This window comes from Salmo salar, chromosome ssa08 (genome assembly GCF_905237065.1).
Source record: "Salmo salar chromosome ssa08, Ssal_v3.1, whole genome shotgun sequence".
NCBI classification, from domain to species: domain Eukaryota; kingdom Metazoa; phylum Chordata; class Actinopteri; order Salmoniformes; family Salmonidae; genus Salmo; species Salmo salar.
The window spans coordinates 14,445,188-14,463,682 of NC_059449.1; the positions used below are offsets into that span (position 1 = coordinate 14,445,188).

At 45.0% G+C, this 18,495-nt stretch overlaps 2 protein-coding genes across 15 annotated transcripts in view; both read left to right on the top strand.

Moving 5' to 3' along the window:
- The first annotated feature begins 204 nt into the window (after nt 1–204).
- On the top strand, nt 205–9,812 carry LOC106610239 (ubiquitin carboxyl-terminal hydrolase 38). The gene is made up of 11 exons (XM_045722769.1): nt 205–466; nt 1,014–1,749; nt 2,414–2,549; nt 2,715–2,844; nt 3,552–3,653; nt 4,265–4,423; nt 4,640–4,833; nt 4,987–5,086; nt 5,217–5,323; nt 5,797–7,171; nt 8,814–9,812. Exons 2-11 carry the CDS (start codon nt 1,068–1,070, stop codon nt 8,976–8,978), a joined length of 3,150 nt encoding a protein of 1,049 aa, XP_045578725.1. The 5' UTR covers nt 205–466; nt 1,014–1,067; the 3' UTR covers nt 8,979–9,812.
- A 4,490-nt stretch (nt 9,813–14,302) lies between these two features.
- gab1 (GRB2-associated binding protein 1) overlaps nt 14,303–18,495 on the top strand; it is a 68,028-nt gene continuing 63,835 nt past the window's right edge. For 6 of the 14 annotated variants that reach the window (XM_045722794.1, XM_045722790.1, XM_045722796.1 and 3 more), the window contains exons 1-2: nt 14,308–14,615; nt 14,859–14,988. In XM_045722794.1, coding sequence (XP_045578750.1) covers nt 14,917–14,988 — 72 coding nt within the window. In that variant the 5' untranslated portion in view covers nt 14,308–14,615; nt 14,859–14,916. Of the gene's footprint in view, nt 14,753–14,858; nt 14,989–18,495 lie in introns of all 14 variants that reach the window. The other 8 variants (XM_045722789.1, XM_045722791.1, XM_045722787.1 and 5 more) reach the window with 7 other exon arrangements.

An 18,495-nucleotide genomic window follows, 5' to 3' on the forward strand; every position in this document is an offset into this window, starting at 1 on the left:
TAGCGTGGCTGCGTGTTTACTCCCAAAATGCAAAAACTGCACAAATGTACTGACTTATAACCCATCTGCTACTCTATCAGTCTAAATGCTATGCCTGTCCAATGGCTATGAGCTCAGTTTGCGCGTAAAATAAATCCGTGGAATAATACATTTTGTTTTAAGTCATTACAAACCATTGTCAGTATGTTTATATTTGTATTTAAACAAACCTGTAATTCACAAAATGTTTATATATTTTATTTTATAGTCGCCATTTTTGTTCTTTATTAAACAGGCAATGAGATCGTCAAAAGCAGAAGGCTCCTAGAAAAATTCGTGGTCCATCGGAATGACGTTTCTGCAGGGCTTTTAAATCAGCTGATTTTATAATGTCAAAATAAGAGATGAATGAGTTGTCAACAGGCGACTAATGTCAACTGGCATTTTATGATATTTTCATCGGATGCTGGTGTTATGAATTATATTGGTACGTGATGTTTGGGAAGATACATTTCTGCTAGCTAAATTAGTTACATCTCCGGCCTGCTTTGTTGCAATACCATACACAGCTAACGTCATGCTAGCATAGCTAGCTAGTTTGTTAAAGAACGTTAGCTAGCTAGATTGCGAAAAATAAGTTTGTTATCCACACATGTTTTATTTGTGCATCAATGTCTTTAATCTCAGATAATTTGAATTCGATAACATGCCGCTTGTGGTTACTGTAACTATCTCAATGTGTTAACTTGTTTAACTAGCTAAGTTAGCTGACTTTGTGATGATAAGGCAAAGCATGATGCTGTGTTGTTTTTGTTTACCTGTGGCTAGCTTCATAGCCGTGTGATATTGCTATGCTTATACAACTTTTCAGCAATGGCAAAAACGATTACAGTTTGTTATTTACAAGTTGTTGACCGAATCATACGTCTAGCTAGCTAGCTGTGGTGGACATGCCATGAAGAAATGGAAAGCTAGCCAGAATAAGTAACTGGTCACTAATGGTGGTTGATGACCTGCTCGCTTTCGTCTTTTAGGTGTGGACTGCTTCCTGATCTTTCCCCTCACAGCTATATAGATTGCCTGCCATCATGGACAAGATTCTAGAGGCCCTGGTCAGCTCCTCTCACTCAGTCCCAGTGAAGAAGGCCATCGTGAAGAAGGTAGTCGAAGCCGCAGAGAAAGAGGTCACGGCGGAGCAATGTCAGGCCCTGTACACTCTCACCACTCGCCTCATCTTCTTGGGCGAAGACGCCTTCCAGAAACAGGTGGGCTTCCAGGTACTGGAGGCCTATGCCCGCTACCACCGTGCTGATTTTGAGCTCTTCTTCAGCAAAGACTTTGTTCTGGGCCTGTTACAGCAGGGCTACGGCCCCCTGGACCGCAAGGACCCGGCCGTGGTCGACTACATCCATGGCTGCCTGCGGCTGCTGATCAGCTGCCCCTCGGTGCTGGATATCTTCTCCATCATCCAGACAGAAATCCTAAGGATGGTGTGCGAACGGCCCGAGCCAGCCCTGTGCGCCCGTCTTGCCACCATGCTCTCAGACTTCGTACAGTGCATCCCCCGGGAGAAGGCTGCCATTTTGTTCTGCCAGCAGTTGGTGAGGACCATTGGGTACTTCCACTGTCCGGCCAGCCAGGAGCAGGAGCTGAGGGAGTACGTGGACCAGGTGACCAAGGTCAGCACGTTGCTACAGAACATCTGGAAGGCGGAGCCGGTCACACTGCTGCCATCTCTGCAGGAGGTGTTCGCTATAATCTCCTCCACTGGTGAGACTGAGGGAGGGTGCACCACACACAGTCACAGATGAGCACACACGCACAGATTGCACTGTATGTGTCTATGCATCAATGCCCCATACAAGTTGGGGTGGCAGGTAGCCTAGTGGTTAGTGTTGGGCCAGTAACCGGAAGGTTGCTACATCGAATCCCCGAACTGACAAGGTAAAAATCTGTCGTCCTGCCCCTGAACAAGGCAGTTAACACACTGTTCCCAGGTAGGCTGTCATTGTAAATAAGAATTTGCTTATAACTGACTTGCCTAGTTAAATTAAGTTTTATAAATCATTTGAACAAAATAAGCAGTTTCAAATACAATAGCAATTTTTACTGTACAGAAGTAAAGTACACTATAGTATTTTCTAATGCAGTCACTAATTTGACCTCCATCTTCACCCACCTATGGAAAAACTAGGAATGTCAGGCTTGTTAGCACATGCTTGAGACTTGGAACGGTAACTTCTTTGTCATTTTAATGATCCAGGGTGGTGGAGAGTTCATGCACCGCTCAATATCAGACTTGAATTGGGTCACTTGGTTAGGGTAGAGGTTGTAAACAACACATTTGAATACAATTGGGACATATTTCATAAGCTGTGACCCCCCCAAAAAAACATCAGTCAATTATACTCAAGTTTTTTTGTGTTCTGCACAGACCCCTCCTTCGACCCCTCCATTGCCCTAGCCAGCCTGGTCCAGCACATACCTCTCCAGATGATCACAGTTCTCATCAAGAGCCTTACCACCGACCAGAACGTCAAAGACACCAGCATGACTCAAGCACTCTGCAGGTCACTGGGTGCCTTTACTGTGTTTTTTCATTAGCTAAACTGAATAAATGAATCCGTTGTATTTGCGGTGTGTATACTAGATGGGATGTAGTGATTTAATAGAGCTTTTCTGCCCTTCACAGAGCTCGTCCTTATACTGTTCTCTCCATCTCTTTCCTTCCTCAGGATGATTGACTGGTTGTCCTGGCCTCTAGCCCACCATGTGGAGATGTGGGTCATTGCCCTGCTCAAGGGACTGGCTGCGGTGCAGAAGTTCACCATCCTCATAGATGTCACCCTGCTTAAGATTGAACTGGTGGGTAGTGTACTGACCACTATTACCTCAGCAGGGAGTGTCAATGCACCAATGAGCTAAGATGGTAGTTACACATGGTAATAGCAAAGACAGTACTCTATATGAAGATGGGCAGAAATTGCTTCTCCAATAGAAACCCCCGATCACACTGTAGGTGACGCCATGGCGACGTTGGCTAGCTAAGCCCATGCGCAGAAACCCGTCATCGGGTCGAACGGTCATCTAGCGCTGAACTGTGCAGGCCGTCAAATCAAAGGCACTCCTTCCATATAAAGTAGTATTCGACGAAAATTAAAACGTGTCAGTTTGTCACTTTCACGAGGTTGGAGTAATAACATGTTCAACTACTGAAGACATTGGCTGGAATCTAGGCTGTAGCTTTAGATTTTGAGACAAGCCACAACTAAGGAACAATTTTTCACTTCTCTCATTGACGTATCAAACCCCAAACCCCGGCCTGATCTGTTTCGCAAGCGTTCCCAGAAGTCTTACGATGTTGCGCCTCTGGGTTTAGAAACTCTGTGGTGATAGTTATAGATGCTACAAGAGTAACTTCAGTTAGAACTGATGAATAGATGATCACATGAACGAAAATGAGTTCCTGTAGTTTGGTCATTATGGTGTCTAGCTATATCACTTCTGAATTGTGTTTTTCTGTGTCAGTGTGTATACAATACATATGCTGTATGTTATATCTTTGTGTGTAGGTGTTCAACCGTCTGTGGTACCCCATCGTGCGACAGGGGGCCCTAGTGGTTCTATCCCATATGCTGCTGAGTTTCCAACACTCTCCCGAGGCCTTCCACTTGGTAAGAAACACACAATACAACTCGTTCTATTGTGCACCGCATGTCTTTCCCTCCCTCATTCCCCCCATTTAGCTGAAATACCTTCAGGCTCCATTAAACTCCATTTCCCAGAAGCACTCTCCTCTCAGCAGGGCTCTTCCGCTAATGAGGTGTAAAGTGTTTAAAGCACCATGATGGTCCTTTAGTTGACTGGCGGTGGTTTCATCTGCCATGATTGTCAATTCATTTTAAAAGGTTGATTACATTGAAGTCAGTGTGACCCCCACCCCAATGACAGAAAGGGAGGCTTAATGTAGCATGTGAAGGTTGATGTTTTTACCAGTCACTACATCAGTGTGTTTAGTGCTGTTCTACTGCTATATGCAGTGCCTAGTTTCCTCCACTGCACCTTTCCACCTTGTAACAGATTAGAACAGATGTGATGTGCATATGACCAAGAACATCATGTCTATCAGCACTGACTTAGCTGATGAGGATAAATTGACGTACCACGACTGTGATACGTTGGTTGTCTCACCTAGCGATCTTAGGATGAATGCGCTAACTGTACGTCTGCTAAATGACTTTAATGTAAATGTTTGTCTACAATACGTTCAATGTGTGTTCCCCAGGTCGTGCCACACATAGTGGACCTGGTTCAGAGTCTGAAGAGGGACGGCCTGCCCACCAGTGAGGCTTTCCTGCTGCACTTCACAGAGCTCGTCCACTGTATGATGTACCAGTACTCTGGCTTCCCTGACCTCTACGACGACATCCTGGAGGCCATCAAAGTAAGACACCTTGACAACGAGTGATCACTCGAGTGGTGCCCTTGGGGGGGGTTTACGTTATTTATGTGACCAACTGTAGTGTTTGTGGCGTCGTGAATAATGTCGTCATTATTGAAGGATAGACCTTTAAAGTTCGGACAGTGTACAATACTATGCAGCTCATGTATAGTAAACGGGGTGTATGGAGTGTCTGAAAGCTGTCTCCCTCCCCTCTAGGAGCTACCTGGGCCCGGGGAGGAGAAGATCAAGCTGGTTCTGAACCAAAGTGCCTGGACGTCCCAGTCCAACTCGTTTGCCTCAGGCCTGCTGAGGCTGCCGGGCAAGTCTGAGACGGGCAAGACTGGCCTCGTCAACCTGGGAAACACCTGCTACATGAACAGTATCATACAGACACTCTTCTCAGCCACAGAGTGAGTAGTGGATTTAGTACACGTGGTTAACAAAGCTGTCTATATACATTCTCACTTGAATCCCCTCACGATAGAATGATATAATGCTGTAATATTTATGTAGGACGTTCTTATGAAATGCTCTGCACGAACCCTTCTATGGTCCTGTCCCAGTTTCAGGAGGCGTGTCTTATCGTTACATCTGAATGATGCCACTGCCAACACACTGATGAAGAAACTGCAGCTCCTCTTCACCTTCCTCTCACACACCCAGGTTTGTCTCCCGCTGCTGTTAGTGGCCATCGGGTTTTTCAATGGAAATGACTATGGCTCCATCCCTGACGTTTCACTTGGTGTGTGTATTCGGTGAGTGGTCGTTCAGTTTGTGTGTGTCTCTCCTGCAGAGGGCAGCGTACGCCCCCAGAGTCTTCTTTGAGGCGTCTCGGCCCCCCTGGTTCAATGCAGGTTCCCAGCAGGACTGTTCTGAGTACCTCCGCTTCCTCCTGGACAGGTAGGTACACCATCTAGTAGCCTGCTGGAGCACCCTACAGCTCCTTCCTCCTGGACAGGTAGGTACACCATCTAGTAGACTGCTGGAGCACCCTACAACTCCTTCCTCCTGGACAGGTAGGTACACCATCTAGTAGACTGCTGGAGCACCCTACAGCTCCTTCCTCCTGGACAGGTAGGTACACCATCTAGTAGACTGCTGGAGCACCCTACAGCTCCTTCCTCCTGGACAGGTAGGTACACCATCTAGTAGACTGCTGGAGCACCCTACAACTCCTAAAACCTGTATGACTCCAGGTACAGATGGAAAGAATGTATGTATAAATCTAGTGTTTTGAGAGAAGATTTTAAGAAGTTAAAGAATTCATGTTCACTCGAATGGGTGTTATTGAAAAGGACAGCTCCATTTTATTATGCTGTTACATTCATTTGCATGTTGAACTTTCTCTTGTCTCCTCGTGTTCTGTTGCCAAGGTTACACGAAGAGGAGAAAACCATCCAGGTTCTCATGTCAGCCAAGTCAAATGTCTCCCCTGGCAACGGACCGAGCGACGACACCGGGGGTGAAACCTCTGCGGAGGGTGCCGGAGTGTCACCCGTGGCCCCTGTGGAGGGGAAGTCCGAGGGGAATGACGAGAGGACGCTGATTGAGAGGATGTTTGGAGGCAGGCTGAGCACGGGTATCCGCTGTATGACATGCAACAGTGTCTCGGAGAAAGAAGAACCTTTCACTGACCTATCCCTGGCCTTCTGTCCCTCCACCACCTCCAGCCCTCTTCAGACCGAGGGCCCCTCAGAGGAACCCCGGGGCCCCTGCCAGGGGGCTGTCAACGGGGGCAGTGAGGCTCCCGAAGTAGGCCCTTCTCCCAAACCCGCCACGGCCTCCACCACCGGTGTCCATTTTGTTCCAGGGTCCAGCGAGCCACCGCTGTCTGTTCCTGACCTGGTGGACTACTTCCTGGCGCCAGAGATCCTGGACAAGGAGAACGCCTACTTCTGCCAGAAGTGTGGCTCGCTGCAGCGGGCGGAACGGGGGATGAGGGTGGTGGCGGCGCCCGAGTACCTCATCCTCACGCTGCTGAGGTTCTCCTACGACGCAAAGTGCCACGTGCGCCGCAAGATCCTGGACAACGTCACCATCCCGCCGCTCATGAGACTGCCCGTGCACGCCCCTCCACCCAAACACTCTTCGTCCTCTTCCTCGCCACCATCCTCTCCACTCCAAGTGGACTCACCCGAGAGCAGCGAAAACCTGGCCAAGAAACTGAAGCCGTCGCAGAGAGAGGAGGAGGAGGAGACTGGGCTAGAGGGCGACAACGGGATGGCAGGAGGAGAAAGTGAGGTAGGGGTGTGGCCGGCGGCCCAGTTCGTTCCTTACGTCCTCAGCTCTGTAGTGATGCATTCTGGGATGTCGTCGGAGAGCGGCCATTACTACTCCTACGGCCGCAACCTCAACGGGGCCGACGGAGCCCAACACCATCTAGCCAATCCCCTCGCCCTGGGGGAGGAGCCTGGGAACGGGCAGACTGAGCCCATCGCACTCACTTGCTCCGGGGTGACTCATCCCAAACAGGAAGTGGAGGTGGTGTGCGGAGGCCAGGCGGCCGGGGATTGGCTGCTGTTCAACGACAGCAGGGTGACGTTCACTTCGTTGGGGTCGGTTCAGAACGTAACCAACCGTTTCCCCAAGGACACGGCCTATGTGCTGATCTACCGGAAACAGGACGTTACCGGGGGGCAGAACAGTACCGGGGGAGTGACGACCAACGGCATGAGACTGGGCTCTGAACCTCCGCTGCAGAAAGAACTGATGGACGCCGTCACCAAGGACAACAAGCTCTTTTTACAGGTGAGAGAAGGGGGTGTGAGGAGTTACAGTATAGTGAATGAGGCGTTTTCTGTTTGCTCGTGTTTATCCAAGTGCTCTACTCACTTTCATTTACAGTATGTTCATTTTTGGTTTGAAACCTTAAAAAGGATTTGGTCTCTTTAGTTATCAGTGCTTTTAAAAAAAAAATTAATCGAATTAACTCTTAAATTGGTGACGTGTAAGCAGCCTCTTCCATTGGCTTTACAAGTAGGACAAGCCTCACCTTTGACACCCAGCCTCTTAACCACTAGAGGGCAACAACCCATATTATAATAATCTACTTTCATCTCTCTCCCCATGACCAGTTTTAGATAACAGGGTAGCAGAAGGGTGAAAATCCGATTCACTCAAACCAATTATCACTATATAAAAAGCCCTCCAGTCCCACCCTGTGTCGGAGCCTGTCATTTGTCACTAAATACAGGCCAAGGAGGGGTGACGCAGCCATTAGCATAACCGTTTAGTGTGATCCTGACCTAAATGATGCATCAGGCTATGCTAATGTATTGGCCCAGGGAAGTGGACTGTGTTCACTTATGATCACGCTAGCCTCCAATAACCTTCCTCTAATTGCTTGATTAGCATGGGATGCTGAGGTGCATGCGTATTTACATTTTAGTCATTTAGCAGACGCTCTTCTCCTGAGCAACTTACAATTAATGCATTCATCTTAAGATGGCTAGGTGAGACAACATATCATAATCGTATCAGTACATTTTCCCTCAACAAAGTAGTTATCAGCAGGGGTGCAACTTTCACTGGGGAAGGGGGGACATGCCCCCCCCCACACACACACATACACACACACACATAAATGCAATTTCAGAATGTTTGTCCCCCCCCCAGTTTTATCATTGGAATGTGATACAAAACAAGGCAACAGTGTGCTTTAGGACCATGCGGACGCCTCTGAGTGGTCGGTAGGCTGTTTGGCGTGTTTATCTGACTGGATACATAAAAAAAAAAAATTGTGTCCCCCCACTTCTAAAACCAAAGTTGCGCCCTTGGTTATCAGCAAAGTCCGTGATGGTGGGGAAAAATAAATATTAAAAAAAATAAAAAATGTTGTGGGGATGGCATCAGTATGTCAGACACGTTTCCATATTCTTCAGGGTATTTCTGGTAATGTCATGCTTTGCTCTTCTCCGTTGGACTTGTTTTCGGAATTTGTCCTTTCAACTTGTGCCCATGTTCAAAATTTAACAGGACCCTGTTTTCCATGTATCCATTGACAGGAGTAAAGTAGTTCTGTAAAGCTTTGATCAAAACATGTTGCAAGTATTCAGAAAGCCAACCATACACATGTTACACATTTCCTTTGTGCTTTCAAGTTGCAATTAGTCAAGTGAAATTTTATGAGTCGTTAATCTCTCAAAAAAATAAGACTTCAACCACACATTTGCAGAAACCACTAGAGGACAGCAGAGCTGCATTTTCTTGCTCAGACAGACTACCCAAACTCCTGGGTCATACTCATTAGGACAGGCAACATTTAAAAAAGTTCTGCAATGGAAAATTAAACTCCAGGTAGTCCCTGCCTGTTTCTGTGTTCTTCCATTTTGTCCCTAATGAACGACCCTCTGAACAGTGTTTAATGGTCCCGAACTCCTTTGTCCAATAGGAACAGGAGCTGAACGCGCGGACCCGAGCTCTCCAGGCGGCCTCTGCCTCCTGCTCGTTCAGGCCCAACGGACCAGACGACAACGAACCCCCGGGCAGCTGTGGTCCCTCGGGGGGAGGAGGAGGAGGTGGGGGGTTCAACACTGTCAACAGACTGGTCTTCTGATGGAGGAGGGACTGGGAAGAGTGAGAAACAAGTAAATATAACACTGAAAGACCACTGGACTCTATATATGAGAGACATGCACAGAGAAGTCTGGTTGGCTACTCATCCAGTGGATGGTGAAGCACATGACCGTAGAGAGAGCGCTGAAGATCTTGGAGGGAGCACTTGAATACAATGCATAATGTACACGCCCACATGGACTTAAATCCAACACACAACACTGGACTCAACCTTACAGTGAGGGTCTTACCTCTCATGTCTGCCTCTGTTGTTTTATTATCATCCATAACTCACAACTTTCTGCCTCGGGACAAGCTAGACCTCATAACCTTTTCTGGTTTGCATGCATTTCTCTTTATTTTTTTTCAAGCGGTGGGTTTGATTTTTGATAAGGAGATTCATTGACGTGTACTTGTCATAAGACATTTTCATATGCAATAAAATTTACAGATATGGGTGCGAAAGTATATTCAATAAACATGGAATGATTAACTAATGCCATGAATACTGTATACAAAAAGTATAAGATACGATTAATCTTTTAATACAAAATTTGTGTCATTTGCGTGAGAACAATTGCATGCTGAACGTTTGACAATGTTCTTAAGGTGGGGTTATGGTTACTAACATTGACTCATATAATTAAGTTATTCATTCAGGGATACTTTTTTGTTGCAGATTTTGTGCCTTTTAGTTAGATACTATTAAACCAGATTTTACAAGCAGAATTTGACTGGAAAGACACAAACCTCAGCCTTGCTGTACAGTGTTTTAAAGTAATGTACAATACATGATTTTTTTCCCCCCCCCAATATTAAAGATGAATTGCTGAAAGGGTCTTGTTTGTGTCTTCCTGCTCTGTCCACCTCGCGCTACCCACAAGCCCCCCCTGGTGAGTTTATTATTTTATTTTTTTACACACTCTTTTGCTTACATTTCACATTCTTCCACAATTGTCATTTAGATGCTCTTGTATTGTTGGCTTCTCTGAACACACTGCGGTAGCTAGCTATCGGCCGTGTGAATGCATGGCTGTGTTCAGCTTCATGTGTTGTCAGTGGCCAGTCTGCCCACACATAATCAATGCCTCCTCCCTTTTGTCTTATTCAACATTATAATATCGTAGGTTGGGGTTGCTATGTGTATTGTTTTTCTTTTCATGGCATTCCTCCGCTGTAGCCATACTAAACATTTACATGTACTGGCTATGGTTCTTAGGTTTCCAATTGGCCACTTGATGTTTGAGTGAATGTTAAGTCTGGTTTTGAGGCACTGTTAATGATTGAATGTCCAGACATTTACCTTTGGGTGGTGTTCCTATTTAATGAAGTCTGTTGCTGTGATACAGATGAACGGCATGCTAAGTTACAGTGGCGGTAACATTTCCTCTGCCAGTGTGGATGTGATTTCATCAGATAACTTAGAGGGGTTGGGTTAAATGCGGAAGACATGTTTCAAGTTGAATGCATTCAGTCGTGCAGCTAACTATGTATCCCCTTTCCCTTCCGTAGATCAAAGACCGAGCAGAGTGGCTTTGAAGCTGTAGCCAAGACCACCTGCTTCAGGTGTGGTGCGTTTATCACTGCTGTGGCGTCTCAAGGTCTTTCATGCACAGTACCGGCATTCGGTCAATTACCGGTGCTCTTCTATGCCCATAGGTGAATATGTTTGAGTAAGACTGAAGGACTGTCCAGGAAGAAGGAAATAAATCCATCCTCCTTGACAATCTCGTATAATACCATGGGTCGTGTTCATTAGGCACCAAATGGAGGAAAACGTTCTGAAACGGGGAAGTACTATCTGAACATGTCCGTTAACAAAAAAACGCACATTTTTGTTTTACGTTGCACAACATTTTGAAATGTTTTGTTACGGTGTGCCCTAATGAACATGACCCAGTAGAGAGATTATAGGAGTAACAGAAGGGAGAGTTCAAGGTGATGTCAGACACCTTCCATGGGAAAGCCTCATCATTCAACTTACCAGCCAGGATAGGTGTCCTTACCCAGTGGAAACTGACCCAAAACCTCTTAGACGGGGCCGACATGTTATAGAACCCTTACCCTCTCCAAAAGGAGATCGAGAAGCATCTTTATGTAATGGGTCTTAAAACAGTAGTCAGACTTGCAATAGTGGCACTACATGAATAGAAAATGGGAGAGAATGGTATGCAACGGTTGACCCTATCAGCACACTTGCTGTTGCTAATGGCATAGCCAATATGTGTAATGTAGCAATGCAAGCTTGTGGTTTGCAAATGGGGCATTTCTGTGCTATTCGGTATCCCTGCCATTAGGTTTACAACACACTGTAGTAGTAGCACTGTAATCGCCTCAAAAAGCATTTGGGAAAAATCAATGGCACTCAATTATTAATTGACTGATCCATTTGCGTTTCACTTCTACAGTTTTGTAAGGACACATCAAAAGTTTTATTGAGCAATGGCATTCACTGTAAGTTATACAACTCAGTGTTGTATGATATCAAGTGTGGCCTTTTTTTGATAGCACCAGAGCAGCTTCATCAGCAGGTTCAGATATACTGAAAAAAATATAAATGCAACATGTAAAGTGTATTGGTCCCATGTTTCAAGATCCCAGAAATGTTCCGTACTCACAAAAAGCTTATTTCTCTCAAATTTTGTGCACAAATTTGTTTACATCCCTGTTAGTGAGCGTTTCCCCTTTGCCAAGATCATCCATCCACCTGACAGGTGTGGCATATCAAGAAGCTGATTAAACAGCATGATCATTACACAGATGCATCTTGTGCTGGGGACAATAAAAAGTCACTCTAACGCAATGCCACAAATGTCTCAAGTTTTGAGGGAGCGTGCAATTGGCATGCTGACTGAAGGAATCTCTACCAGAGCTGTTGCCATATAATTGAATGTTAATTTCCCTACCATAAGCTGCCTCCAACCTAATTTTAGACAATTTGGCAGTGCGTCCAACCGGCCTCACAACCGCAGAACAAGTGTAACCACGCCAGCCCAGGACCTCCACATCCAGCTTCTTCACCTGCAGGATCGTCTGAGACCAGCCACCCGGACAGCTGATGAAACAGGAGTATTTCTGTCTGTAATAAAGCCCATTTGTGGGGGAAAACTAATTCTGGTCGGCTGGGCCTGGCTCCCAAGTGGGTGGGCCTATGCCCTCTCAAGCCCACCCATGGCTTGATTAGGGCCTAATTTATTTATTTCAATTGAATGATTTCCTTATATATCCCTTATAACTGTAACTCAGTAAAATCGTTGAAATTGTTGCATTTATAAAATTTTTCACTATTGTATGTAGATTTGCCTGGCTGCAATTTTTAGGAGCAACTTTTTCAGTCTATTGTATTTACTGCCATGGTGGCAAAACAACTTCCCTCTGGGAACATATGAAGTACACTACAATTCAATTCAATTGAAGTTATGAAATACTATTATTGTGGCGGTGGGCTTTAAAATGGATGCTATAACCCCTCTATTATTGCAGAGATTTCAATGTGACAACAATGAAGGCAAAAACCAACGTGAGATGAATTGATGAGCAGCTAACATCCCCACACAAACACAAAAGCATATTGTTTGATCCCTGTTTTGATTGTTTTTATTTTTCTGTGGTTGGTCTCCACCCATGGCACGTCAAATGCAATTGGTTTTAATGCCTTTCTCATAAAAGTTTAAGTCCATTGCAAAAGCATGAACTCTGGAACCACTCATTTAAAATGTAATTTAATAAACATAATGCTTTCTCTGTCTCCCTCCCTCCCTTCCTCTCTCCTTTTCGATTTCAGTCTATTGGGGACCATGGAGTTGGGATTTATGCTCCTGTTAACCCAGTGACTAGCATGGCTCAGCAAAATTCCAGTGACTAGAGCAACTTTTACCACAGCAATATCTTTCTTTCAGGTCTATGGTGTCATAGACCCATCTTGAGGAGCACACAGTAAAAAGGAAAAATGATCTCCCGGGCTGAATAGTATTTTGGAAGACATTGACAAGTAGGAGCAATAGTATTATGGATGGTAGACTGACAAATGTACTCAATTGTTGTCCTCACTGGTTGGGCTTGCCTGCTGTATGGAGCTATGCTGTGACAAATATCTTGAATGGCTATGTGAATGTTTAAATTGATTAATATTAGAATGTAAAGTCTCACTCACAACTGGGTGGGTCATGACTGTACTTAGTTGTGAATCTGCATATGATTAATACATTGTATTACTAGTCCAATGCTCTAACCACTAGGCTACCTGCCGCCCTGTGGTGGCTGTTGTGCACAATAATAGTTATTCATTTGTAATAGTAAGTTATATGAAAAGTTAATATTTGTTTTGGTACATCAGTTGACTATTCGTTAATCACAACAATATTGACCTTCATGTATACTATGCTCAAACCCATTAGAAATTGGCAGTCAAACATTATAGACGCACTTACAAATACAGGCTAATAGCCAAAAGACAGTGGAGAGCTTTTTACCATTACAATAACATTCCAGGATTCCACAGATACTTTAACCGTCATGGGAACTTATCTCTGTCAAATTGCCAATAGTCAGGCTCAGGGTCTAGAAGAACAACACCACTAGAGTCTTCAAGGGATGGATAGCCTACTCTTGCAATGAAGCAACAAAGACATTTCATTAATTTGGGCTCCTGAGTGGTGCATGGGTTTAAGGTATTGCATTGCTAGGGGCGTCACTACAGACACCATGGATCGAATCCAGGCTGTATCACAACTGGCAGTGATTCGGAGTCCCATGGGGCACCCGCAGAATTGGCCCAGCGTCGGCAGTCATTGTAAATAAAAATGTGTTCTTAACCGACTTGCCTAGTTAAATAAAGGTAAAACATATGAAGAGATCTGTTTGATTTATTGTTGCTGAAATTATAATATTCCTATTCGAGTTGTTGTTGTTTCTGGTTTTGGTGCTCACACTTACACACATGGATATAATGTAATGGAAATCGCCAACTTTCTAATTGTACGGTCATTTCTACACTGTCCTCGAGGTTGCACGACTTCGAGCGCACAAATGGCGCGCATTGTGGTAAGTGTAGTTTCCACGTGCGCATGGTATGAGAGGTCCTACATTGAACACTGGAATGCAGTTTCTTTGTTATTTCGTTCAGTCATTAGAAAGCCATCTTTTCCCCCGGTATTCAGTCAGATGGGTGTAAATCTATACTAACCATATGCAAAAAATAATTTATCAAAATGCGGTTATTTGTTTTGGGGGGGGGAGTAACGCCAAACAATTGAGAACTACATGTCCCATGGTATGTTGGTTAATTTTTCCTGCACGCCGCCTCTCCCTCTGCCTGCGCGTTCCAAAGGAGGCTGTCAGGCTGAGTTCAGGGAAAACACAGAGCTGCCGATCTGTCAATCATAATTAGCAACCACAGGGAGTGAAACTGGGAGGAAGGTCGGTGAAACGCTACGTTTTTGGGTGAAAAGGCACTGTACTTTCCGTGAAACAATTATGCGTCGGAAAGGAGAGGAAAATACGTATCCTAGTGTGCTTAAAAATATTTGTTCGACTTTGGAAGGAATTGCATAAAAGCGCTTTCACTGAAAGCCGAACTCGGCGAGTTTCACTTGCAAGCAACTATTCTGCTTGGAGTACGAAACATATCCAGAAGAAGGTAACCACGGACGCACGACACTTTGGGATTTAATTTGGCTATTTAACACACTTCTTGACAAAAGTGGTTGATACATTTCAGAGGACTGTCTTAAAGTCGCTGTTGGTGACTCGCAGCGCAGACTAGGAGGTGTGACGGCATTTATCGCTTACCCAACTCGTAAAATCTCAACCAATGCGACATTGTAATTTTTTTTTCAGCTTTTTTTTTTCTCCATTGACCGCTCCCTGTCAATATTTGCAGGTTCACTCAAAACAATCTCGGCCCAAACATCCAGACGGCGAGGAAGAAAGGAGGAAAGATGAGCGGGGGAGATGTGGTGTGCTCGGGCTGGTTAAGAAAATCTCCTCCAGAAAAAAAGTTGAGACGTTACGTAAGTCTAAGCTTGATCATATTCATATCTTGTTTTGGATCGTTACCACAGAGCGGTTCCAGTGTAGCTATGCAAATGTAACACTTTCGATTATTTCGAATTTGCCTACGTTGCCTCGCTGATTATTTCCCCCAGCTGCACAAAGTTTATGCAGCATCTCGAATCTGTGTTTGCTACAACAAAACTATCGACAATTCATGAATAGCAAGAAGTGGATTTCAAATCCTTTTGTAGTATTGTCAAGTGACAATGGCCTCCTAGGCTACATCTTGTTATGATGACAGCCTGCATGCTGTTGACCTTTTCAGTGATTTGATGCAAATTCCAACAGTGGGCCTATTTCAAAGCATTCATGAAAATGGTCCCATACTGTGCAACATTCGCATTCCACGGCAAGGCAACTGAAATGCTTGTCTTGTCTAGTCATAGCATAATAGTTTGAGCACAAGCTTTAATGTCAAAATCCTAAATGTAGGTTTGACTAATGTACGGATCTAACAACCAGATCACATTGACAACTCTCACAATGTCGTGAATGAATTCCAATTGACTTGTGTTCTTAAAAGGAATGCTTTTGAAAGCAGTTCCTGGTTGTCACAGGAAATGAGAATGTTCCGTCTTCTCCATAGTCTAGTCTATGTAGACTAGGGAAACGCACTTCCCACGCCACTTCGATACCGAAGTGACATTTTTTTGTAGCAGGTTAGGAGAACTTACGCAGCAGGTTAGGAGACTGAGGTTAAGGTTACCAAAAATCCTCTCCTAACCTGCAACAAATCACTTTGTATCAAAAGTGGTGTGAAGAGTGTCCCATGTAGACTCGAGACTCGGCCTAGTTACGAGACAGGGAGGTATGCCCATATAAATCAGTACAGTATTCAAATAATATGAAAAAATACATTTCAATCACAGTTGCATAGCTAGAACATGATTATGCAAAATAATGGTTGTCTCTCTATAAATCACACACTTCTTTGGAAGCTGGATGTCATTGTTGATAGTCTTACATGACCTTTGTGTTTTTAACCTGAAAAGTATTAACATTCTCACACCCATAATGAAATTGCCACCCTGTATATGTCCCCTTTCTTTACTGTGTGAATCAGTGGGCGAATCAGTTGGCTCTATATTAGTTCCCATGATATTGGATCTGTTATCTATCCAAAGAACATCTATCGCCATTGTATTCGTGGGCCCTCTATCAGTTGTATTTGCTCCAATCTACAAAGATGGCGTATTAAAGAGACTGCACGCCACAACTCTGAGACACAAATTGCCATTTTTAAAAGAGTCTTGCTGTGTCCAAAAGGCTGTTAAGTGTTGTATTTGTGGCTTATTGGATATCTATCTTATTGGATATCTCTATTGATGTTTGCATTAGGAACTGGACAGCCCTGCACTCTACATGTTTTCACAGCAACCACAGTTCTCCTCAACCGATCTCTCAGGGAGAATCTCGATTGTATACCCCTCGCGTCCTCTCTCCTCGCCGCCGCCTCAAAACCCACTGGAGGCGAAGGACCTCTGGCTTTCTCAACCAATGGGTTTTGAGAAGGAGGCGGATCAAGAGGAAGATGCGAGGAGGATGCAATGAGATTCTCCCAATGTCTCTGGTTGGCTATACTGAACCAAGGCATCGCCTGCCAAATACCATTCCTTCTGTCCGTCCTCCACTGATGTTATGATCAATCTGAATCGGCACAGAACTGTTCATTGTTCCCCATGCCTAGGACCCGACGCTCTAACCACTAGGCTACCTGCCGCCCCAATGCTAGAGCCTGCATCGAGGGCCCAGAGCGTTTCCTGTTCAGGTCACATGGTCAGGATAAGAAGTCCAGCCCCTAGTCATGATCAATCGGCACCCGGAGCTCAACACTCCCTCTGTCCTTGTGAAGTGTGACAGTCAGCCATGGGGGTGTAGGGGTTATTATGGGATGGCTAGTGGTGGTGACACAGTAACCATGGTGATACAGTAACCATGCCCTCCCACAGCAGGAACAGATGAGACAGGAGACTGATCACATGACACTTAGTGACCAAAGTTCCTTATTCCCAAGACACAGGGAGACCGTGTGTGTGATGATTTAACTGGTGGGTAGTGTAGGGAGCCAGCCCAGCTGCTGCACACACTGAGGTTGTGTAACTGCTAACTTGGTGGACTGCGACACCCTGAGGTGTTCATTCATCAAGTCCATCTTACTTACAGCATGTCACTCTGAAGTGACAGACTGGGAACATTTATCCTTATGTGAATGGAGCACTGAGAACGGTCTACTCCCTTAAAAAGTGGACATTTTGTTAAGTGCATAATCCAATGCAGTGCGTTGCATTTCACCAGGCCCCTGAGCAAACTGATTGTGACCTGATTGCACTGTAGCCTACTACTTCACTACCCTCAGGTCTATAGACTAGTGTGTATTTATCTCACCCTACATTTATTAGGCCTTAAGAATGTGTTTATCTATTTGTATGATTTGGTACGTGTCCATTCTGGCCTAAATGGCTTCATTGTGCCCCTATAACAGCCTGTTCTGCTGCTGCCTCGTTGTGGCCCTGTAGGAACAGCCTGTTCTGCTGCTGCCTCGTTGTGGCCCTGTAGGAACAGCCTGTTCTACTGCTGTCTCTGAACAACTCTTTGACCCAATTCATCTGATTCACACTTCTGCCAAAGCCTGGCGGCGTCTGTTTAAACACCGCTTTTGTAACCTTTTGTGTGTGCAATTTTTGGAACTGTGTGTGTCCTTAATGGTGTTCTACAATATGAATAGCTGTGTTTAACCCTCCAGTGTTAATAGGATCTGTGTGGTGTAGATGAGGCCCTGCATGCAGTATGAGAAGGAACACTGATCACTGACAAATTGTTGTTTCTGGTTGAAGCTGTTAGCTGGAGCCCCCACTGAGTTACACTAGGCCAGGTGTGTGCGACCCACTTGCTGAGTGTGTGAAACTGGCCGGGTGTGACAGTGGCTAACGACAGCAGCGGTTGTGGGTGGAGGCGACCTCACTTGAGCCCTCTCAGGACGGCTTGGGTCTGTGAATAACAGAACCCATTATGCCTAACACAGCCTACGGGTCCTCAGGATTACGCCGTAACCACGACATCATGACCCGGTTTCAGGTGCCCATCCAGATTATAGGCCAACATAATATACAGTACTGTTCAAAAGTTTGGGGTCACTTAGAAACTTGTTTTTGAAAGTAAAGCACTTTTTTTGCGTTAGCACAGCTGAAAACTGTTGTTCTGATTTTAAAGAAGCAGTAAAACTGTCCTTTAGACTAGTTGAGGTATCAGCATTTGTGGGTTTGATTACAGGCTCAAAATGGCCAGAAACAAAACTTATTTCTGAAACTTGTCAGTCTATTCTTGTTCTGAGAAATGAAGGCTATTCCATGCGAGAAATGGCCAAGAAACTGAAGATCTCGTACAACGCTGTGTACTACTCCTTTCACAGAACAGTGCAAACTGGCTGTTTCTGTTTCTCAAACTAGACACTCTAATGTACTTGT

Bases quoted from the DNA above. Each gene is read 5' to 3' on its own strand.
- LOC106610239 (XM_045722769.1), top strand. From the start codon at position 1,068: ATGGACAAGATTCTAGAGGCCCTGGTCAGCTCCTCTCACTCAGTCCCA. The intron at 4,424-4,639 runs GTAAGACACCTT...CCTCCCCTCTAG, and splicing joins ACATCCTGGAGGCCATCAAA to GAGCTACCTGGGCCCGGGGA. The intron at 5,324-5,796 runs GTAGGTACACCA...TCTGTTGCCAAG, and splicing joins CTCCGCTTCCTCCTGGACAG to GTTACACGAAGAGGAGAAAA.